Below are 24810 nucleotides of genomic sequence, written 5' to 3'. Positions count from 1 at the left end.
CTCCTTATCTACATTTGAGAAATTAACTAGTTATTTTATGACAGATTCGATGTTTTTAAGTGTAAATATGTGGAAGAATAACAACCAAACTGTTCGGTGTTTTGAAGGATGGCGTTTGCAGGCGGTTCTGTAGTTGTTAGGGATACTTGTCTTTATACGGTTCGTTGAGGATTTAAACCGCACAACCTGTGATTGGACTTCGGACACATCAATAAAGTGCCAGAGGCTCTCCTTAACGCTCACTGGTTTTAGGTCTTGTCTGTCTTCATCGCAGCGCCTCGTGTAATCGCGCTGTAAGTGGACTCGCTCGTCTGATTGGTGTAGAGAGAGTTGATGGGGCGGACCCGCAGGTCTCCAGTTGTGTGCGTTTTGGACGCAAAGAACAAATTTTGTGACGGCCTTAATAAACTGTGTTATAATATCAGCCTTTTTCAGAAGAGGAAAACAAATGCATTTGTTCCTGAGAGTCTGATTAAAACGACAACAAAGACCTGGAAAATAAGTTCGTTTCGTTCCTCCCGCTGTTTCCCCACCCCCCCAAATTCCTGATCGTCTGAGAGGAGGCGTCAGACCCGAGGAAGCGGAGAAAAGTCCATCTTGAGTTTTAGCCACATTTCCTGAGAAAGTAGCCAGCGGCCAGCTCATGACGAACGTGATTTGTCGACACCCAGAAACTGGGAAGTGGCCTCGCCGCCGGGAGCCTTGACTGGCTGCAGCGCAGTCCTCCGAGTTTATCGCATGAACTTTCAGCTGAGAGGAAAGGCTTTCGTCCTGCGCCTTACTGCAGCTCGCCTTTTGTGTCGTGGTTAATCGTCTCAGTCTGCGCTCAGAGGCAGCCCGAGGGATGGAGGTCCTGGACAGCGGTGAGCCGTTTATACAGTGGGACAGAAATCTCAGCGAGCTGTCGGAGCCCTACGACAACGAAAATGTGCTGTACAGCACGGTAAGTGTGCGCTTAGGGAGCTGCTTGTTGTCTGCGCCCTGTGCATGTTAACATTGTAGTCGCTGTTACGGCGTAAGGTAGCTGCTCTCGGAAGGTTCTGAGGCACGCAGGCCAAAACTCAGCTGGTATGCTGCCAGCTCCCTCAACAGGTTTAGCGACCTGGGTCGTTATGACACTGCCTGGTTACCGCGTTTTAAAAGGGTGCTGGGTGTTGTGAAAGACGTTTGAGTGCCGTTAGGGAAGCAGACCGGGCTGTGGGCTCCACTGGGTCCAGTGGAATAAAGTTCAAACGGTGCAGCGGATCCAGTGTGGGAGAGCTGGCAGTGTGGGAGAGGGGTGAACATGTGGAACATCACACAGAAAGGAGGACGGCGATCTCGGTTATCTTATTTTAAAAAGCCTCGTCTGTTCTTGTGGAGTCGAAACAGATGACCTATAAGGTTAGTACCTTTTTGAACTTGCTGTAGGGGGGTGAGGGGGAGGGCCTCAAGCAGTAATGGATGGGATCAGTGATGAGAAACGAAAGAGTGGTAATGAGCCTGGTGTCCATTCCAGATAGTTTTGAGCTAGTTTAGTTCGCCCTCGTGACGTTACAGCTTTATATCTAGTGAGAAACCAAACGAGACAAAAGGCTTCTTATGGTAACGGCATCCAGGAGAAATCAAACTTCAGCAAGCTCATTTTTTCAAGCACATATGCGAGCATGTGTAATTTTCAGTGCACGACTCTCTAAGTAACTCCTTTGGTGCCTCTCCACAGAGCCTTGCATGCCTCAGAGCCAACCAGTGGTTCATGTTGCGACATGAGAGCAGAACAGGCTCTTTGTTTCTGGTCGACGCTCTCCGTATACACGTTCCATGAGGAGCCTCCCTCCCATGCCTCCCTACGCACTCTCTCACTGTCCCTGGGGTTTGTTGACTCGGAATTCCTCACAACAATGCCAGCTGTTATCATCTGCAGCCTTGCCTGAGAGCTACGGCCTCAGTTATGCAGGGAACTAAGCTACTCCTGTCCTAAGGACTGGGGCTGTTGATAGGGCTGCTACACACATGTAGTTCCCAAATGAACTGTTAGAAATTCAAAAGTCAATTCAACAAACTTTTAGCAGCCTCACTGTCTCTATAGTAGTAGGTTTTGGTTTGGATCTACAGTCAAAACTAAATATTTCAGCCCAGTGTTGCACACCTTTCAGTTCAGCTAACCGCAAAGTGCATTCAACGTTAAGAGTGATGTACTTGATACATGCATTTATTTGCATAATATCAGTACTCTTGCATACTTGATATCATTTATCACTTTTCAGCATTGTGATCATTCAACACTGGATTTTGCTGTTCTTGACTGTTAAGCACTAGTACGCAGGCTCCTCTTGTACATTTATAATATATTACAGTATATTTTTACAATTTACCTGTATCACCAGACCTTTGCACAGAATGGTATATGGAAAAATAATATATCTGATGTCAGATTTCACAGGCTGAGGAGGAACTGCTCGTCTATGCATAGAAGAGTAAGCCTCAGGCATGTTTTCTCTTTAGGGGCAGGGTTTAGGGAGCTGCTGAGAGCAGTGCTTCAGCAGAGGCCTGTGCTTAGCATTTCTTACTGCTCATAGTAAATTTGGCGAAGTAATGCAACATTTAGCCTGGCAAAGCACATTAGCCTTCGTCACTATCTCTGCTCTGTTCAGTCCTGTTTTGGAGGCCAGATGTGCTATGCTGCCTTGGACGTCCATGACCACATACTGGAGTTATGGAGAGTGTTACAGTCTGCCAACTCCAGTGCCAGCAGGGAGAAGGATACAGTTTAAAAAGAGCTATCCAGCCTTACTCGTCCATTATAGTGTAGCAGTGATTTTGTTAGTCAAGATCACCTTCGTCAGAACCTTTAAATACAGTGTATCTAGAACTGTGGGATTTTTTTGTTATTATTATTTAATGCTTTTTAGTCGCAGTAAGGATTCTTAAGGTCATCACATTGAAAACGCTGCTGGGCCGGAAAAAAAAAACGCTGACACTCGAGGTCTTTTTTTTTCCGATTTGGAGTCGTGATCAAGTTAGAATTTCCACACTGTTGTTGGCTTGTAATGGAGATTGCCCTTGATAGCTCTGAAGATTCAACCTCCCAGAGGATTGTACCTGTCTCTGGAATTTGTGCACAGGTTATAAATGCAATAATAAAATCCACAAGCAAAATATTAAGTATCAAATTGTCCAAAATATGTTACAAATACAAATGAGTTAAATCAAACTTAACTTTTCAAGAAGATTATTATTCATTTTTTACTCATTCTGATATAAATGTCTTACTTATTTTGCCAGTTTTGCTTTAATTTGTTTCTACTTACTGGTTTGGCTGAGTGTAGTATTGCTGGAGAGGATTATGCTGATATGTCCAACTTTATGAGCAGTGTCCTGTGTCACCCTGTGTAACATTGAAGTACATTAGGTCAAATGTTTTCAGCTACTAGTGCTACCTTGCTTAGCAGTGTCCGCTAAAGAGCTGAACAAGGTGAGCTTTGCAGCTGTTTCAATCAGCCTTGATTCTGTAGACCTACAGCTTTGCACAGTTTCAGCTATTCCTTACATTGAGGGAAATAGTGCAGCACTGATATTGCCAGCTACAGCTTACTGCTGCCGTGAGATGGGCACAGCAATGTTTAATCACTGCAATAGGAATCAAGTCAACTTGTCATGGTTGGCCATACGTTATGAGGGTGATGTCAAGGCTGTTCTGTCAGTCTTTTGTTGTTTCTACCCACAGAATACCTGTGTTGGTCACTGAAACAGGCCTCCTATCTCAGCATGCTACTGCTCCAGATCTCTGTCCTCTCAGTAATACAGTAAACTAACTTCATATATTTCAGCAATTTTATCCCATTATCAGCATGACTAGCCTCGTTAGCTCTAGAGGACACTATTAGGCTAATTTGCACCAGCATCTGCGAACTCGAAAGATGTCATTCATTTATGACAAAGTTTGTTTCTCAATCCTCATATTAGTTGTACCATTTTACCCAGGTCGACACAGGACCCATAAACTTGTGTAACATTAATAATGTAAAGGAATATGATGAACATTGCTCATAATGTTAGATATGCCATTAAAACGCTGCGCACACAGCAGCACTCAGTACAGTGCATTCCACCATGCTGGGGGCGATTCATCCCGAGTGGGTATGTGGTCAGAAGACCTGAAGACCTGTCACTCCAAATCAGTTGACCAATAGAGTGTGAAGGTGAACTCCCTCTTCTAAGACCTGCCCCCTGTTAAAAAGTGTGTGTGTGTGTGTGTGTGTGTGTGTGTATATATATATATATATATATATATATATATATATATATATATATATATATATATATATATATATATATATAATCTCAGCAAAATCAGCAAGTAGAACCAAGTTACAGCAAAAACATTTATATAAGAAGTGTGAAGAAAATGAGTAATAATCTTTTTGAAAAAAGTCGGATTTTACTCTCGTTATTTGTATTTGCAACACATATTGATGCTCAATATTTTGCTTGTGAGTTTTATTATTTTGTTTGAAACTTTTGGCACAAAATTAATTCCAGACTGCAGTGCTCTGTGAGAAAAGCAACTAGCCCGGAGACTCTGATTTTACGGTGGATGAAACTATGGTTGTGGTTTCAACCAATGCAGGCATCAAAAGCAGATTTCTGAACAACTTTTTCACTAAAAGATTGATTGAGTGCTTTTTACCTGATGTTTTAAATTGATTTGTCAATTATTACAAAAGATTGTTAAAACTAAAATATCTTTACTTATGTTTTTAACACAGAATGGGAGTTACCTGCGGTGTCTGGACCAACAAAGTTTTTTTTTTTTTTTTTTTTTTTCTTCCCATTTTCATCTCCATGTTTAATTTTTAAAAGCCGAAGTTACATTTTGTCATTAAATTTAAGATTAAAGTTAGCCTTTCTCATTATTCTCATTACACAAAGATATATGCATACTACATCTGGATTTTATTATCAGGGATGCACTGATATGGAAACATGCTGATGTATACTGAACTCCTTATAGGAATGTCTGCTCATTCAGAAGCCATCTTTGCAATGCCACCGGGCAGTTATTTCCAGCCATGCAAGACCAGATTCCCAACTCTTTGAATGGGAGAGACCAAAATACTTGAAGCTGAGCGTCAAATAACCTTTTGATTTCAATTACCAGTAATATATTTTGAATCATTAATAATATCTGAGAAAAACTTCATAAATAGTTTGCAACATTTGACTCAATAACATACAAAAAAACCCCATTATTTTTCTGGCTGTTCTGGCTGCTGTGCTTTTGCAGATTTTCACAAAGAAGAGGAGCTTCCCCACTAGCAACATAATATTTTTGGCTCGCAGCAGAACCAGTGAGCTGATTGGCTCTTTTTTTGAAGGCTGGGACTTTCTCAGTGAAAAGACACCATGTTTAGCGGACGTTCTCCTTAATATAATTCACAGTCAAAGTGTCTGTTCCATACAGGTTGTTTATTTTTCAATGTCAGGAAAAAAACTGAAAACATATTTAACAGAAAATTACGCAGATGTCTCAACAAGTAATTATAATATCAATATTTTGGTATTTAATGAATTCACTTTTTGCCTTTATTACAGATTTCGTTCTATTCGGGAGACTTGTCTTTTTTTTTAAAAAGAAATATGAAAATATTTTTTGCATCTCTTAGAGGTTGAATCCCAAACACATTCAGTAATGAGTCAGCAGCTTCTTTGCTTGATCTGCAATTTTTTTTCTGTTTCACTTTCTCAGTAATATTGTTGACAGCTGTGCATCTTTTCAGACCCGTGGTGGTAAATTATCTTCTCACAATGAGGAATGAACAGAAACACCTGTGGTTATTTTTGAGCGGTAGAGCAAGAGTGGAGCTTCATTTTCTGCTGTCTCTCACAGATTAAAGCTATAAATACTGTTTATTTCATGGTAATAGATTTGGTGGTCCCATTAAAAGTCCCATTTTCTTAATATTATTGAATATTTTTTGATCAGTTGCTTATTTTCATTTGACTATTTGACTTGGGGCAGTCGTGGGCTGGAGGTTAGGGAACTGGCCCTGAGACCGGAAGGTTGCTGGTTTGATCCCCAGCACTGACAGTTCATGACTGAGGTGTCCTTGAGCAAGACACCTAACCCCCAACTACTCCCCAGGTGCCATGGATAGGGCTGCCCACCGCTCTGGGCAAGTGAGGGACCCACTGTCCCTGTGTGTGTGTGTTCACTAGTGTGTATGTGGTGTTTCACTTCACAGATGGGTTAAATGCGGAGGTGGCGTTTCCCTGTTTGTGGAATTAAAAAAGTACCACTTAACTTATTTCAAAAACTCCTCCGATTCTCCACAGAAGGATCTCCAGAAAAATGAAATGCTTATACTCAATGGCTGTTTTGACTGGAAATGAAATGAGTGCTCTAAGGGTGATCTCTAACTTGCTCAGTTCTATATTTCCTTTGGGTTTCCGTTGCAGTAAACTGAACAAAATGCAGATATTTTACTACTGTCGTCCCAATGTCTCCTAAACATGCTGCTCTTCCTGAGTACAATATATATCATGAGATATTGGTTTGAAGACGTGCGCTTTCTTATAAAACCAAATGTATGTACATTGTAACTAATAAAATATCGACGTTTAAACAAAATGAACTTTTCACTTCTAAAAGGTCATTACCATTAGTGAGTTTGGGCTTATGATTAGGCACTGGATGGCGCATGGACTACAGTAATAGATTGTTCAGTAGAAAACCTCCTGATCAAAATAATAATATGAGTGTGTGTATAAGTTGGGGTGAGAGGGGTATAAGGAATGCACTGCTGACAGCCTTATAGTCAAAGCCTTTCTCAGACTGCATGTTTGGTTAAGGCCAGGCCTCTCCTCACAGAGCTGTCTCTTTTCTCTTCTCACCTCTCCGTGGGCTGGGTGGACACAGCCTTGCCTGTTCTTGCTCTGCCTCAGGCTTCTGGGAGGCTTTGCAAATGGGCCTGTGTCCGTCTAAAACACGCACACTTTCTCCCTTGCTCCCCTGTGTACATGATTTTGGCGTTTGGCTCTGCTTGAGGTGTTTGGATGGTCTTTGTATGGTGTAACCTGAGCCTAGGCTTGGCCCTTCACTCTCACAGTCTCTCATTACCCTAACTCATTTTCCCCCTCCTGTCTCCTGTCCTAGTGTTCTCTTTCCCTGAAGCTGTCTGAGCTTTCAGTCTTTCTGTCTCAGTTGCCTCAGTTTAAAGGATGTAGTCTTATTTGGACTAGACCTTAAGTTTAGTCTTTTTGAGGGGTGAAGTGACATTTTTTTCTTCTCCTTTAGCGCTGACACTTCTTTATTAATGCACCACTTTTTTTGAAACTCACAACTTTTTACAGTGCTTGTTGGTTCAGTAGAAGAAAAATGCCCATTGCATCTAGGAATTCGGGAATATATCAGTCCAATGTGGTATAGTCTGATTAAAGTACACATCTCTGTCACACCGAAAGAATGGCTGAATGTTTTTAAGGATTGAATGAGAGACCTCATAGTCTGCAACGAGGCTAAAGATACCCTCCCTTGAGGCTGTGGTTGGTTTGCCATGCACATGTTGGTCTCCACACTGTAGGTTTTAGATGTAACCTCATAGGTCCCACAACAAACAAAGGGTACTATACTGTACTTTTATGGGTATAAATGCAGTCACTTAGTTAGTGCCCTCAAGTGTATGTAATAGTACCATATTCTGTTGCCATTTTTTGAAATGGTTTAAACATTTGTTGAGGTTGTTATGTTTTATAGTGAGACACAAATACGACTTACAGTTTGGCTTAAAAAATTAAAAAGGATTCCGCTGATTTTGAAAAAGCTTCTGCATAATTAAAAATGTATCTTGTAAAAGTATTGATTCTGGGTAATCTGGTAAATGTCATTATAGAGAAAGTTGTCACAGTGGTAGTGATAGGAACCAGGTGTGCAAAGAATTTAACACAAACTCACAAAGTTTACATGAAATGGTTACAAGCACACTATATGGCTAAATATATGAGCATACCCCTCCTAATTACTGAGTTCGGGTGTTTCAGCTACACCTACTGCTCACAGGTTTGAGTTCTGATAAATCGCCTATTCTCTGTTGCATTACTCACTACAGAGTCCCAAACTGCCTCTGGTAGGAACATTTAGCACAGCGTTATTCCCAGAAGGAGCTTCATGAAATGGGTGTCTGTGATTGAACAGCTGGATTAAAATGTTTTAAAAAGGTTTAAAGTCCATTCATGACAGAGAGGTCAGGCATTGTAAGGGAAAGGTATTCAAAGAGACCTTTTTTTTCAGTCAGTTCGTATAAAACTTCAGAAGACGAGAATCGTAAATAAAATGGTTGTATTTGCAATGTAGACTAAGCAACCCATGGTTCCTATCACCAATAAGGTAAAGAAATTCAAGCCTATAAGGTTTTGTATGATGTATCATTTCCCACCACACTACCCTGAATAATTATCTTACAGTCTATCAATCATATTAATCCGAAACTTTGAAAACTTCCCTTTAAGTAATGAAAAAATACAAATATGCTCCTTTCCCTTGGGAAGTTTAATGTATTGTTCCTTTAAAACTCATTTAAAGACCAACTTTCAAGGTACCTGAAGAACAAAAATGTACCAATGAGGTGCTCATTATTCTGACATTACAGAACTACTTTCTAACAGTTGACTAAATGTCAAATCTGGTTTCATTACATTTGGGTCCCTCTGAGAAGCATGTAGGGAGTGAGAGTGATTTTGTTTATTGAGACAGCCGTATCCTGGGCAGTCTAAAGTCATACAGCAACCTTCCCCACCCCAGTTACCCTATTTGCACTTTACACCACTGTTTGTATGTGTGTGTCTGGGGGGAAGGGAAGCAGAGAGGTTGCTTGGATCTGGGATGCACATGAGGACTTGTCACACAAAAAACAACTATGAGTTGGAGTTTTTTTTCTCTCATACACACACTTGTAAAATAAAGGTCACGATGACTCATATTTTAGGCCAGGCTCCTGGACAGAGCCAAATTAGCAGCACATCCTGACTGAGAGCACGGGTGGAGGCAGCTGATGGAACTAGAGCCGGTGTAGAATTGCTGCTGAGAGGGCAAGAAAATTGTATGAACAGCGACAAGGGCCTTGTTTGGCACACGTCATTTGTCTCACAGCGAAGTGTCCTCTGCCTTCTTGTCACGACATATCCTCTCAGATACTGATACACTCAGACAGTGCGCTCGCTCCTTGACTTCCACTCTGCAGATAAGCCTTTGCTGCACTTTGATTCCTGAGCCATTGAGCTTTAGAAAGATGATTCACCGTGCTGAACTTCAGAATCCCAATTCCACGGTATCACCCCATGGTGTTCTTACTGATAACAGAAAGCCCATCGTCTGCTATCTAGTGTCACCTTCCAGTACTGGGATCTCACTAGACTCCATGTAGGGATTTAACCATTTACCTCCAGTAAAATCATGGTGGCGTTGATTTCAATTGCTAGAGCAATCTAGTATGTAAATGCAACAAAATAAATAGTTTCTTCATGGACCCCTCCATCCAAAATCTATCCTGAAGGTCAGGGAGATCCTCAACCTCAGTCTTAGTAGTGGAACCAGGGGAATCTGGCTTGCAGATTCTTTTGTGCGCTCTACAGTCTCCTAAATGAGTATTACTCTCAACGAACTTTGGCTTTTGTATCACCACCCTTCATAGTTATCTACTCTGCTGGAGATGCCACAGAGTGAAGACAAATGCTGACACTGTATGAATATAGTGCCTGAGCGGTAATTCCATCCAACCAAAACAAGGTCTACCCAAAATGCCATTTTGAATGGTTTTATTTACGCCTGCCTAATGGGTTGGCAAACTCTCTAGCTGAGTTAGGAATGATGCAATTTCTTGTTGACCAACTGTTGTTGTCAGTGGTTGAATTCCAAATGGAATGGACATGTGATGGATATCAGTGTGACTGCTTAGAGGATGATTAAAGACCAAGGTACATCCACACATGCGATGTAAGACCTTTGCTCCATGAGTGTGCGAATGTGTGTTATTATGCACTCTTTGTGGCACAGTGTCTCTTGATTTTTCTTCTTGCCCTTACATTACTAGATGGATAACCTCTTTACCCCCCACTGTGCTTCCTCCTTAAGTGTGTATACACTCTCAGTTATATGTGGGTGGTTTCACCAGCTGCTGTCAGAATTTCATTAGACCAACACTGCATGACTACCAATAACAAAAGACTAGGGTTGGCCCAAGCAGCATGTTACAGGATTTGAATATGTGTTACTTGTTCTTGAAATCACCCCTAAAAAGAGTAATATTTCATAAGAAACAAATAATAATGATGAAGCAGATCCACCTCAGCTGCACTTGACACTGCCAAAACGAAAGACAATTTTTCTTCACTTGCACCAAATGACTACAGGATTCTCAGCATGAATTTATGGTGCATTAAAATATAGCTATAATAAAAAAAAAAAAACATTTACCTTGCACTAAATGTAACTGCCATTGCCAATAAGATTTTTTTAGCTTACAATTTTTTGTGACTTAAAAGATAAAGCTTGCGAATGCTGCATAGAGAAATGAACACAAACATAACCAAAAAAATACTTGACTGTTCATTTCGGTCCAACCCTACTAAAGACACATGTATACTTGAAGGCTTTGCCCTGCTCATGTAACAAATCTTCTTCTCCAGATGGGCAAGAAATCAGAGAGGGTTAAGTTTCAGGATCTTTTCCTTTAAAAACACACATTTCCTTGTGCATTCCCCGTCACTCAAACACGGCAAACAAAGAAGCCTTCTCTCCTCTATGCTGTCTATGTGTTGAACCAGCAGTTTTAAGAGCCCACCAGTCTGTAGCCCAGCAGCTTTCTTGAGACAAAGGTTGAAGAAGCATTTCAGTAGAACAACCCCTTTCAGTCTGCTATGAAGGGACCTGCACTTAGTGGTGCACATTTTATTCTTTCACCATTTCTGAACTTCCTCTTCTTTCATTTCTGCAAAGGGTTAGTGGCAGTTTAGGGTGTAATCATCATAATTATTTTGCGGCATGTCCATGAGCGTGGCACATAATGATAGATCTCATTCATGACCCATCCCAGGGCAGATTAATGAAAGAGTGCACAGTACAACTGTGTCAGCTGTGCTGTTGCTACGAAACATGAGCAGCCATTTTAACAATTATCACTTCATTAAGATCCAAAAATTATGGTGTTATGTCATATGACTACACATTTCCCATATTTGTCCATGTCCGTCCTCACATGAGCTCTAAAAATACTCAGTAGAGTATTTATGCAGTATGATGCTTCTAGTTATGATGTCTCTACTTAACATTTGGTAAACTCGGTTAGATGTTTCTAGAGAAGTTGGAAGATTGAAATGCTGTAGGCAGGGAGGCACGGAGCGTTTGCTTAATCTGTTCAAAAATCTGCTGTTTACATATGGTGCAGAGTTAAGCCGTGCGAGTGATGTTCAGGTGATCACCAGATGAGAACCATTTTGCTGTAAGGTAGGTGCCAAGCCTAAGAGAGTACATGACATGACATGCTTTTATAGCGTGGCCAGACGTTTTCCATAAGTTTACTGAAGACAGCATGTGCCTGAGCACACAGAACAGCTTTTGAGAGCAGTTGGTGCTGTGAGAAATGACAAAGCAGGAAAAAGTGGGACAAGAAAATATCTGACTTGATACTTGGGCTCAATCCCATTTCTTATTTTTACCCCTACAGCTTGTTTTCAAGTGTCACGTCGAGTGAGGAACAGCCCTCAAATAAAAAAAGGCAGTACTCTATAGGCAACCCTGCCAGTCTGCAGTCATGGTAGAGGAGTGGTTCAGCAACCTCACTACTGGTCTTTAGTGAAATTTAGGGCATCATGCCTTCGAAGAGTGATGGGGTGTGACAATTATTTATTTTCAAATGTGTGGGTTTCTGTGGTTGCCTGCACAGCCATCTTGCTGGTTTTCTTCTTTTGTTATTACACTGTTTGGAGTCTGAAAAAGCTTTGTTTGGAGGGCCTTGTAGCCTTAACACTTCACCCTGCCCATCAAAAATCACTTCTAAGTGTGAACATGCAAATCGCAGGGGTAAGGGCTAAGTGGTAGGGCCAAGGGGTAAAATGGGATTGGGCCTTAGTCTTGATGTACATGCGCAGAGTTTTCTTGCTTTTTTCTCTAACTGCCTGTCTGTCTGCTTACGTCGCTCTCCCTCACTCTCTCTCTCCCCCACAAAGTTCACTCAGCCTGTAATTAAACCCACATGTTTCAGTTCTTGCCATTTTTATGCATCACTCCAGTCACTTTCCACTGCTTCTTCAATCTTTCCATCAATTTCTATTCACCTTTGTTTTTTAACTGCATATTTTTTCATTGCTTAAGATTTTTCTGATCTAAAAAAATTAGGGCAAAGATTGTGGAGGATTAAAGGTTGTCTTGGTGGGTAGAGCGTTGTAGAAACAAATAATAGTAATCAAAGTGATCAATCAACAGTGAACAAATAATAGAACTTTATTACTTGAAGAAAATAATTATTGAAGTAGATGTGAAAGTTGCTACAAAACAACTAAAAAGTATCAGGTCAACAGCTTTTCTACAGAACTGCAGTGGGATTTCTTAGTACTTCCAGAATGTATCAGTATAGGAACTCAAGTTTGCTAGTTGGCATTCTTATATTTTTAGGTCCCTTTGGGTCTAAAATAAAATGCTAATGCTCAAGAATGAAGAGCATCAGAAACAACAAAGCAGTCCAGGTACTGAACTGAGAGAACAGAATGAAATGAACTAAAACCGAATTAAAATAAAAATTAACTGAGACAAAAAAATCATAACACTGCAAAAATTGTATCTTGGCAAGTGAAATTGTCTGAAACCTAGTTCATATATTTAGTGTTTTTGCATCTTGAGAATTATTGTTACCTTAATAAAAAATTACTTATTTCAAATCAGTTTTTACTTGTTTTAGGTGATGGGCAGATAATTTGCCTTGTTTCAAGGAATATTTCTTACAGTCATAAAAAACATGTTCTAATATAGTGAGATGATTTGACTCCCTAAAATCATCTAGATCATTTAATAAAAAGTCTGAAAGTAAGGAACATAATCTTATAATAAGGTCACAACAATCTTAAGATGAAAAATATTAGATTTATTGACTAGATGTGAGATTCGAGATCTCGCTTATAGAGTCAGGGGTGCCACTGACTAAAACTGACTTTCATGCTATGCTACTGAGGTCTTTATGACCGTACTTAGAGGTGGGTAGTAACTAGTTACACTTACTCATGTACATGTACTTCAGTAAAATATTGATGGATTTTTACTCTGCTGCGTATTTTCAGATTATATTACTTCTACTAAATTAGGTAAAGGAACCTTTTAACTCTGTTACATTTTAGTTATTTGTGTTTAGTTACTAATTCCATTTTTTGTGTTTAATTTCACTTTGTTTTGATGGTGGAAATATTTGTACTGCTTTGTAATTGGTTACATCTCTGACTTTGGAGTTTTGGATTTTACAATCCCAAAAAAGAGAAAAACAGACTTCAGTTCCTATGCTGGTAAATGCTGTATGTACTAAGAAGTTCCACTGCAGTACTGAGTACTTAAGTAGATTTTTAGTATTAGATTAGATTAGTATTTCTACTCAAGTTGTTTTGGGGAAGATGCACTGTATTGCCAAAAGTATTCATTCCCCCATCCAAATAATTGAACTCAGGTGTTCCATTCACTTCCATGGCCACAGATGTATAAAACCAAGCCCCTAGGCCTGCAGACTGCTTCTACAGACATTAGTGAAAGAATGGGTCGCTCTCAGGAGTTTAGTCAGTTCCACCATGGTACCATGATAGGACGCCACCTGTGCAACAAGTCCAGTCGTGAAATTTCCTCTCTACTAAATATTCCACAGTCAACTGTCTGTGGTATTATAACAAAGTGGAAGTGATTGGGAACGACAGCAACTCAGCCACAAAGTGGTCGGCCACGTAAAATGACAGAGCGGGGTCAGCAGATGCTGAGGCACATAGTGCGCAGAGGTCGTCAACTTTCTACAGAGTCAATTACTACCGACCTCCAAGCTTCATGTGGCCTTCAGATTAGCTCATGAACAGCGTAGAGAGCTTCATGGAATGGGTTTCCATGGCCAAGCAGCTGAATCCAAGCCTTACATCACTAAGCACAATGCAAAATGTCGAATGCAGTGGTGTAAAGTGCCACCACTGGACTCTAGAGCAGTGGAGACAGGTTCTCTGGAGTGATGAATCACACTTCTCCATCTGACAATCTGATGGACTAGCCTGGGTTTGGCGGTTGCCAGGTTGTACTGGCGCCTATCCCAGCGGTTATCGGGCAGAAGGCAGGGTACACCCTGGACAGGTCGCCAGTCCATCGCAGGGCAGACAGACAGACAAATGCAGTCTGTACTTTAACTTAATTATTTTATTTATGAATTAACACTTGATTAAGGTTACTGTACCCATACTTAATACCAATTTGAATTTAACTGATCAAGTCGCTGATGCCTGGCCAAAAATATGCTCCATGATCCATGTACCAAAATCTAATGCATAGCACTATTTTATTACTTGTCTCTTGTTAATTGCAGTAGCTCACAACAATGTGTGCTGGAAAAAGTGTTGAACTGCTGAACAATGTGCGCTGTTCAGGTTTGTTTGGTGCAGATTTTGAAAAGTGGTGTGTCAAATGCCCGTTTGCCACCATAGTAACTGCAGGTAAAGGAATTAAAAACAATCAAGTAAAAAGTGTTTTACTTCACAAAAATCCTACATTTACTTTTACAGGAATTAGCAATCATTTTTTTCTTGGCTAGTATAAATAGGCTAGAGTATAGAACTCCTGTTGATCTAAAATACTACCAGATACTGGAGGCAGTGCCGATACCTTGATACAAGGATACAGAAAAAAGACATTACAGATGGGCCATAAAAGATGTTTGTAGCTAGATTATGTTTGTTTTAAATGGTTATACTTAGGTATGAGTAAATGTATCATGAATATAGAATACTCAGAAAAGTACATATCCATAGAAATGCTATAATAATATAGTATTGACCAATTGAGACAATGGAACCCAGAACTCACTGTTTTCTCTTACACTGGATCAAATTCATCATCAGGTCCAGTTTTTTAGGTCCCACAAAGGCCTGTGCCTTTGAATGGAGCTTTGTTTGACCTGTGGCCTGAGCTGGACCAAACAGTCTGCCATTGTTTACTGTACATCAGCATTACACAGCAGTTAACTTCTGTGTCTTTGTACCTCTTTCACACCATCCACCCACAAGCTGCTATGTATTTGAATCTCTCAGACACTGTATATGACACACCGGCTCTTAATGATAGATCAGAAAGTGTCCTGCTATGTTTCTTAATCATTGCGGCCAAGACCAGTGATCATTCTTTATGAAAGCAGGGCCTGCTCTCAGTTCTGAGGCAGCTGCGAATGAATCCTGACCCATTTGTCCAGAATCTACAGATGTACTTCTGGCAGTTTAGGGCCATGTACACATACCTTGATTGTAATGAAATCAGTGAACCCTCTGTGTTCATCAGTTTAAGGTAAAAAGAGAATGCTTAAAAAATTGTTTGTGAATGACTAGATCTGTTATTCCAGGATCCTTAATAGTTTCCCCTGTAGTAAGTGCAGTAAACAGTTTAAAAATCGTCATGCTATTATCACCAAATCATTTTTGACGTTATCTTGGAACTACGTTGACCCATTTTTTGTCACCCAAAGCTAGTTGTCTTAAGATGAGTACAGCTGATTCTGATACTATCTTTGTGTTTCCATAGATAACACAGCCACACAATTGAAGTAATGCTTGACTGCCATTTAATAATGTTCCTATGTGTGAGCAGCATGCTGCTCACAGTACGTGTCAGAATAAAGACTCAATGCGTGACAGCCACTTGCTGACATTTCATGTGCCAATAAAACATAGTTAAAACACGGTCAATGATGCCGCAGATATTTTACATATTAGTTCATATTTTTCATGTTTCACTGTAAAATAGAAAAAAGAAAAAATACTGTAAAACATTGCAGACATTCAGATTTCTTCCTTCTGAAAAGCTGTCTCACTGCTGCAGGTTGTGAGTAATGTCTGTTTATGTCACTGTACAACAGTGAAGTTAGTAAAACAAGAAAGAGGATGGGAACTTGATTAGGTTTAATATAGCTGATACCCAGTCCATTAAATTTGGTCCTGATCCTGATCCATTGGATCCTTTGTTTCTCCTGGAAATAGTAGAAGTTGCATTTTCATCCTTTCATATGCCTAAATCAAATACTCAATGTCACAAGGCTTTACGTGAACAATTTATTTCAGGCTAAATTTAAGTATACTAAATATTGATCATAATTTCCCTGATATTTAGTCAATACATGGGATATGAAATGGTACATTCACAAAATATTTCAGCATGTCATGCAGAATCACTCACTAGCTCAAGTTTTGGTTTAGAACAGCATTCAGTAAGGTGCTGTCGTCTGTCAGGAAACCAGTTTATCCAAACTCAACCCCACTCAGGAATTTAGTCTTGTCCTTCCCTTCCCCTGTCTGTAACGGATTTGTGGATCATGTAGATCAGGTCTTACAATGGTATCAAAGAGCAGAGAAATGTATTGGGATTTTCATTTGTCACAGTGGAAGTTGATAGAAAATAATACTAGTGAAGGATGGTAAAGCTGGCAAAGGTGACGCACTAGGTAGTACTGAGGTTATTCTATGGCAGAAGTAGAGAAGAAATGTACAATGAACAGAAGCATTAGCTCAAGTAAAGTCAGACTGTAAAAACTCTGGGTTTTAATCAGCTTTGGTGGATGGAAGTGTCCCAGCTTGTCTTGACTCGATTCAAGGCAGCAGATGATTATGTATGTTGACGTAAGAGGCAAGAAAAAAGAGGAGGGGGGAGCATCTACCCTCCAGCCAGACAGCTTAGGAAGAAATTTCTGATTGGAAAGAGTGAGAGCAGATGGATTTTGAGTTTGTCTGGAAAGTTGGTCATTGCTTTGCTTAGACTGGGCCCTGCAGGTGATGGAATGGGAGAGCCAAGAGAATGTGCAAATTGTGATTGCACCAGTATGTAGGATGCAATTTAAACACTAATTAATAACTACAGGTTATTGTCTCTGCTGCTGCACCTAAGGCAGTTTACCTCATCTGTATTGTCCCAGCATGCGTATCTGAACACTGGTTGTTAACCTTCATCTTCCATCTTATCGTTGCAGCACTTCACTGAGCTCCTCGATGACCTGTCCCAGGAGGCGTTACTGGGCCAGCTGCTGAGTGACCCGTTCCTTTCAGGGAGGGGTGAAGCAATGGATACTGAGGAGGAGCTGATCCCCCCATCTCCAGTGCAGCCGCATATCCAGGCTGAACACAGCTACTCCCTGAGTGGTGACTCTCGCCCACAGTCTCCTATGTCACACCTGCCTGGAGATACAGGCAGTAAGTCTGGTGAGCTCAGGAAAAAAGCAGCTTTCTCTAACTAGGGGTTGGGCCATATGGTACTATGCTACTGTAATAGTTATGTTTGAAACTTCAATTCCAAAAAAGTTGAGACAGTATTTGAAATGCTAATTTAAAAAAACAAAGTAATGATTAGTAAATTCAATGTAACCAAATTAATCAAATTTCAGTTTAATAATTGAAATATATAATTATAATTGTACAAGCATATACACTGACATTTTTTGTAAATATTACATATAGTATGTTTACCATTGTGTTACATCTTTTCTTTTAACAGCACTTAATAGACCTTTGGGAACTGAAGACACCAGTTGATCCTGTTTGATTATCATATTTTGTGCTTTATCATTTGCTAAATGTTGTGATTTTATTTTGTTTTATCCATCCATCCATCCATATATCCATCCATCAATTTGTCTATAGCGGTGGGTAGCATTGTAGCTTCACAGCACAAAAGGCCTAGGTTCAGTTCCCTGGCCAAGTCACAAGGTGTCCTTTCTGTGTTAAGTTTACAGGTTCTCCCTGTGTCTGTGTGAATTTCCTCTGGGTGATTTTCGGATTTATTACTATTGTTAACGTTTGAATTCAGTGGTGGTGTAATACTGCGGAGACTAACACTTTGTCCATCTCTTCAGGAGACTCAGACGGTGAGGAGTGGCCAGCTGAGCAGGAAGAGAAGCGGCTAAAGATGGAGCCTCTGCTTTGCGAGTCTCCAAATCTACTGCCCACTCTGACCCTCAGTTTGTCCCCTGAGGACTCTTCCATCGAGCCAGAGACCATATCCACAGGACCGGCTTTAACACACACCCTCCCTCAGACCACACAGGCCAGTGTAGGCAAGGTAAAAAAAAAAGAAGCATTCTTTCACCTCAGAAACATCAGAACCATAGATAAGAAGTTGACATCTTGGTTTGTTTTTGTCTTTTCTTGCCTAGACTTGCCTAGACTGGTAGTAAATTGTAAGTAAGTAACTAAGTAAGTTTACTGTAAGTAAAATGCAGATGAAAACAAAAATTTCACAAATCTACTTTTACCTGTATTTGAAAAAAAAAAAACAGTACAGAAACAGGATATTTAATGTTTTGTATTATGAACTTAATAGTTTTTTTGGAAAGATTGTAAAGATAGGTGCATCCTTAAATTGATGCCTGCAACATTGTTGGAACAAGGGTAATTTAAGACCAGGAATGTTGTTAAATAGGTGATGCAATCAAGCTTGCATATAAAAGGAGCTCCCAGGAAAAGCCTAGTCCTTTATGAATGAGCATGTGCCAAGGCAGCCACTTTGACAAAATTCCACACTCAGGGATTGCAAAGATTTTAGGTATTTCACCTTAAACAGCGCTAAATATTTTAAAGTTTCAGGGATTCTGAAGAACTCTCTGTAAAGGAAAAGGTGATGGCTAGATAGATAAATAGATATCACTACAAGGGGTCAAGAATACTTTCACAAACAGTTGTTAATGAGCACTGCTTGTACAGTGCAGACATAAATTGTGGTCTGAAGAGTCCACTTTTCAGATTGTTTATGGAAACAAAGGACATTGTGTCCTCCAGCCCAAAGATGAGAAGGACCATCCAGATTGTTACCAGTGTAGTCAAAGTTCAAAATCCATTAGTATTATTGGGTACATCTGTGAAAGCACTGTTGACAACGAACACATTTTTGAGCACAATATGTCTTTTTCAGGGACGTCTGTTTATTTCAACATGACAACACCAAGCCAAATTTTGCATATTACAACAGCATGGCTGCACAGTCAGGCTGTGGGTGCTACTCTGACCTCCCATTGAAAAAGTGTGTCTTATTGAGCTCAGTATATGACAAAGGCCCCATATGTTTGCACAACTGAAAACCTTTGCTTTTAAAACTGGATCAGCTTGTATCTTCAGTGTCCTATTGTTTATCTAAGTGCTGTTGAAAGGAAAGTAGATGGAACACAGTGGTAAACATGTTCCTGTTCAGTCTTTTCTGGATCCTGTTGCATGCATTAAATTTGAAATGCACGGATATGTACAAAAAAGAAAGGGCATAACATTTTCAATTGAATACAGGTCAAACGGAGTTTACTAATAATGTGTGTATCTGTGTGTAGTATTTTACTAACTTGTAGTAAAAGGCAGAACATCTTTTATTGCTTTTTTGCACAGGTTGCCAGTTTCCTCTAAATTTTTAGTTATTTTATTTATTCTTAAAGCTATAAATTATTTGGCACCTAAATTACAGAGTGTCTCTCAGATTAGATCCCTTGCTGGATTTTAAGCTCATGAAATACTTGGTGGAAGTTCTGCTTGGTGGAAGTTCCTGAAATAAAACCTGACAAAAGTGACATAGTCTTTGCCTTTTTTGCCTTTTGTTTCCCTTTGTGAAGCACTTCAAAATGGATTGTATGTATGCCCACGCTTTAGCTCTTCAATCTGCTAATTACAAACCCTATGGTTGAATGGGTTAAGCTGCATTGTATGAAAAAAGCCGTACAACAACAATAATAATAATAATAATTATTAAAAGGCAAAAATTACACTAAGCTTTCTATGTGGACTCTTATAGATAAAGGAGGATGGTGAGGGCTTTAGCCCACAGATTAAGCTGGAGCCACATGAGGTGGATCAGTTCCTCAATCTCTCTCCTAAAGGTAAGGTTTGTGCAAAGCCTTGAACACTTCTTTTAAACCTAGGCAAACCATTTTTTTATATTAGGCTGGTAAAAAATTCCACAACAGGAATCTACTCTGATGCTCACTCAGCATAATCTAATGGACTGCTTTCATCCTAGTAATGTGTGTGGTCTGTGTGCAGAACTGGAAGCTCTCCAGATGCCCCCAACTCCCCCAAGTTCTCATGGCAGTGACACAGAAGGCAGTCAGAGCCCCGTACATCCCTGCCCCCCTGCCAGCCCCACACAGACCCCTGCAGTCCTTAAGGTCGCACCACGTGCCCCCAACTCGCTCTCAAACTCACCCCTGCTTACTGCTCCACATGTGAGTATCAGTATTTACTCACTCACACACACACTTGCGTGCTTGATGTGAACTTTTAATGATTTTTTTCTTGCTTCTGAATCCTCTCACCATCTTTACTCTCTCTCTTCTCTCTCTGTTTCCCTTATCTTTGTCATCTTTCTTCCTTTTTCTTTTTCTCTGTCCTATCACTTGCCCTGTCGTTCTTCCCCTGCCACATCTCTTTTATGTGGCTTCTTCTCTGCTGACAGAAACTGCAGGGCTCTGGGCCTCTCCTGCTGACAGAGGAAGAAAGACGAACTCTGATTGCAGAGGGATACCCTGTCCCCACTAAACTGCCTCTGTCCAAGTCTGAGGAGAAGGCCCTCAAAAAGATCCGCAGAAAGATCAAGAACAAAGTGAGTGTACAGATGTCTGCTAGTTTCTGAACAAAGCCACCTCTCTGTCTTTTGATCCTGACACGCTACATTTAGAGCATAGAGATTTGAATCAGTGTGATCATCAAAAATCATAACACATTTTCCGGTTTGCAGCATTTGGACCTCTGTTCAGTTGAGCTGCTGGAAATCATCATGACAATATGAGAAGCGATACTTTATTGTTAAAACTGTGTGTCTCTGTCTGGATATGCCACAAGTACAGATCTTTTTTTTTTACTTTTATTGATTGTATTTTTGTATGTTTTTTCTTTCCTGTGTAAACAGAAATCTGCTCATCTTCTCCCCAAAGCAGAAAGCTATAAAATACAAAATTACAAAAGCATTGTTCACTATTTAGCAAAATAAAAATGAAATACTAATAGCTCCCTATATCAGATTAACACGCATGTTTTTTGTGGACTATAAGGCTGAACAAAAAGTGTCATTGTTGTGAAGCACGAAGCATCGACAGCTGTTTGACTGCTAATGCCGCTACCTTCCTGAGAATCTGTAGCCTGTGAAACCCGAATGACAAAAATGTTTCGTTTCTAAAGTGCCTTTCTCAAGAGACAAAAGACATTGTATAGAATTAACAAAATACACAATAAACAAAACAACACACACACACCGTTCCACAGCTGCCAGGGGGGAAAACTCCCCAGACCATGTTACGGAGTCACTTAGCTGCTCTATCGTGGCACTTCACGGAACTCGCATAGGTGCTTCAGTCTAAGAACAGTCTGGAGTCCCTGAACAGCTTTTACTGTTCATGACATCAGTCAGGCTACAAAATAAATAAGTATATGTGTATATTTTAATTTTCAGTATAGGCCTACAAAATGAATACAATTTTTATGTTTCTTTTGTGATGTTTGGTTAAGGTATTTGCTGTGCGTGGAAGAGAGCAGGGTTTCAGTGCAGGAAGTCCTTTTTATAGGGCTTCTAATCGTACTAAACATCAGTATTATATTACTTTGGCACTACATTCTGTTATTGAAGCCCACAATGTGTTTAATACAGAAACTTTGAGCCTTGCTTAACCTTTCACTTGATGATATGTAGGGAAGATGAGAGAGGATGTTTTTTTCCCCCCCACACGCTGCCATTTGCTGACATATCCAAAAGTCATAAGATGTTTGATAGGAGAGAAAGGCATTGCATTTTTAATGTCTATGGAAAATAACATGATGACATCATGAATTGTGTTTAATATGTACATGTGTTAACAACATAAAAAAATCAATGTTTCAGGTTACTTTAATAATGAATGAATTATGTTTAATGTCAAATTTCTTCTTCTCAGATTTCTGCTCAGGAAAGCCGCAGAAAGAAGAAAGAGTATATGGATGCCCTTGAGAAAAAGTATGTCTACTATTCTGTGGAATGTTGTATGATCATTTTGTATGTATGATCACACAAGCCTGTAGAATTGTAGATAATCCCCTCTTTGGACTTCTTGCATTTCCAATTGCAACAGGATTCGCGTTTCTTTCATAGTCTGATAAGTGAAACTGTGTAGTAGTGTGTGGTATGACCAGTGCTCTTTCTGTCCACAGGGTGGAGACATGCTCTAATGAGAACAGCGAGTTGCGCAGGAAAGTTGAGACTCTAGAAAGTACCAACAAGTAAGACAACTACGCATCCTTCTTTTTTCATACTAAGCTCAACTTAAAAGAAAAAAGTTCACTTTTTAATCTGATATTTTGGGCAAATATTTGCACAGTTTTACTTCTACCTCGAAAGATATCCATCAAAACTTGTTTAGTGTAGCAGTGGATGGTTGTAATTGTACTTTCATATTGGTTTTCTGCTTTGGGCTCCAAAAACTGCTGAATGGACAATTCAGATAAGGAGATGTGATTTCTCTCACTCTTTTTGACTTTGGCTCAGGTCTCTGTTGCAGCAGCTGCACTCTCTTCAGGCTGTGGTTGCAGGAAAGGTCCCTCGTTCTTGCAGAATGGCCAGCACTCAGACCTCCACATGCCTCATGGTAAGAACACCTGCCTCTCTCACACAACTTAGTTATGTTTGTGTGAAAGAGTAATGAAACCAAGAATCCAACATCTAATTTTAGCAGGTGCAGTGTATGGATTGTAAGAACTTAAATTGAACTAATAAGTAAGTTTAGAATTGCTGATAGTAGTATTGGTTCTCTGACTGATAATAGCATTAAACTACTCAGAAATGGGGTATTGCTGTTATAGGTGAATATTAGCATTGACTATAGTTAACTTGGCTATTATAATTTTAGTTATACAAAGCATAACACATGCACATGAAGGACTTCAGTACAATCCATTAAACGAAAGTTTATTCAGGTGTCATAAACTGTTTATACTTTTATAAATACACACTTGAGGTTGGAGAAACAAAGCTAAGGTGCCTGTGAATGTGTCTAGTTCTGTTACGAATGCCTGTACTCTGTTCTGTAGGTTGTGGTGTTGTGTTTTGCTGTGTTCCTGGGCAGCTTTTACCAGGGCCTGAGTCCCTGTTCATCCATCACAAAAACTGACCTGTCCAGAGACCTCACGATACAAGAATCCTACACTACTACAGGTATCACATTTTAACACACAAGTGTAAGGATCTTACTAATTTACACAGACATATTATTGCATGTGGCCAAATTTAAGCAGATTAAGCCACAAAACTCCCCCCCTTTTTAACATGTGCAAAGTCATAAAATAGTTGACAAAGTTGTTTGCTAATGTATTCTAATGTGTTCATTTAACAGTGAAGTCCAGGACCTTGCTAGTGTATGAGGATCAAAGGGGGAGTGATGAGTTACATCCCTCCGGACTTGGTGGAGAGTATCCTGAATGGGACACTCAAGTAAATGTCATGGCAGCGTGGCGTCTGGACCAGCAGCACAGGCCCAAACAGGCCGAGTTGCAGGCGGCAGAACTCCACCCACCTTTTATTCAGAACAATGGAACAAACACACAAAAGCCCCTTCTCATAGACCTGCACGCACACAGGTAATGTTAAAGCATCTTGAACTCTTCTTGTCTTTGCTAATTAACACGTGTTCAAAGCAAAATTAAAATTACAGCATTAGTTGAAACTTAACATGACCAGGCAGCTCCCAAAAATCTGTTTTTAAATAGTCAAGTGATTAATATAACGGCAAATTGTTTTTATTATCTCAAACAGTCAAATAAATAAATCTAGGTATAAAAATCAGTTGTTATTCATCTTGTAATTCTTATCTAATGCAATGTCTAGCATGGCCATCTAACTCAGTTTTAATGTCTTCATGTCCTTACGCAGGTCAGTGGAGCAGCAGTCAAATGAGAGCCCAAAAGTCATTGAGCTGGAGAGGACAGTGAATGAACCATCATGAGGCTGGCTGGTCCTCCTCAAGCCCAGCTCCATTCAGACCCCAGCCTTTTCTGTATTTATAGACCTACTTTAAGTATTGTTCCAAATACATATTTTTCTTTCTTTTTTAGGAAAAAAAAAGCAAAAGAGACATTTGTATTCCTTCCTACCAATGGACATTGGAGTTTGATACTATATTTTATGCATATTCTTCTGTTTTAGTGTTTTTTCTCCTCTTTTATATACTGTACATAGCTATTAGTGTTTCCATTGTGTTTTTGGCTATTTTTCCCATGCTACTGAGAGAGGTGTTTCTTTAGACTGTATTAATGGCAGTATACCACAAAACAGGAGGGTCTGTATTCATATAGAAAATATCTTCTTTCACTTTCTCACACAGTCACTATATACTAAGAAACTGAAAGTCAAAGCATGAAATATTAATTTTTTACATTTGGAATAATACAGACTCTAAACAGCTTTTACTGTGTGCCACCTTTGAAGGTTGGATGATAGTATCTAAATACTATCCAAAACACAGAAGTTCTTTAACTTAACGATATTTTGCACTGAGACGGGTTGGGCTGCATGATCAATCGTATTTTATCATTATTGTGATATTATTTTCCACAATAAACATATTAAGAGCTCCA

General features: G+C 39.8%; 1 protein-coding gene across 2 annotated transcripts; it reads left to right on the top strand.

The window, feature by feature from the left end:
• Window positions 1-392: 392 nt before the first annotated feature.
• On the top strand, window positions 393-24810 carry creb3l2 (cAMP responsive element binding protein 3-like 2). 2 transcript variants are annotated; one of them, XM_017710664.2, is made up of 12 exons: window positions 393-943; window positions 17214-17433; window positions 18093-18298; window positions 20009-20093; window positions 20257-20438; window positions 20669-20815; window positions 22140-22198; window positions 22393-22461; window positions 22727-22826; window positions 23269-23392; window positions 23571-23814; window positions 24107-24810. In XM_017710664.2, the coding sequence occupies exons 1-12, from the start codon at window positions 845-847 to the stop codon at window positions 24177-24179; spliced, it is 1608 nt and encodes a 535-aa protein (XP_017566153.1). In that variant the 5' UTR covers window positions 393-844; the 3' UTR covers window positions 24180-24810. The 2 variants fall into 2 exon arrangements, with proteins under 2 accessions (XP_017566153.1, XP_017566152.1); XM_017710663.2 differs by having other exon boundaries at window positions 17214-17442.

This window comes from Pygocentrus nattereri, chromosome 1 (assembly GCF_015220715.1).
Source record: "Pygocentrus nattereri isolate fPygNat1 chromosome 1, fPygNat1.pri, whole genome shotgun sequence".
NCBI lineage: Eukaryota > Metazoa > Chordata > Actinopteri > Characiformes > Serrasalmidae > Pygocentrus > Pygocentrus nattereri.
This window is presented reverse-complemented; position numbering and strand designations above follow the sequence as displayed.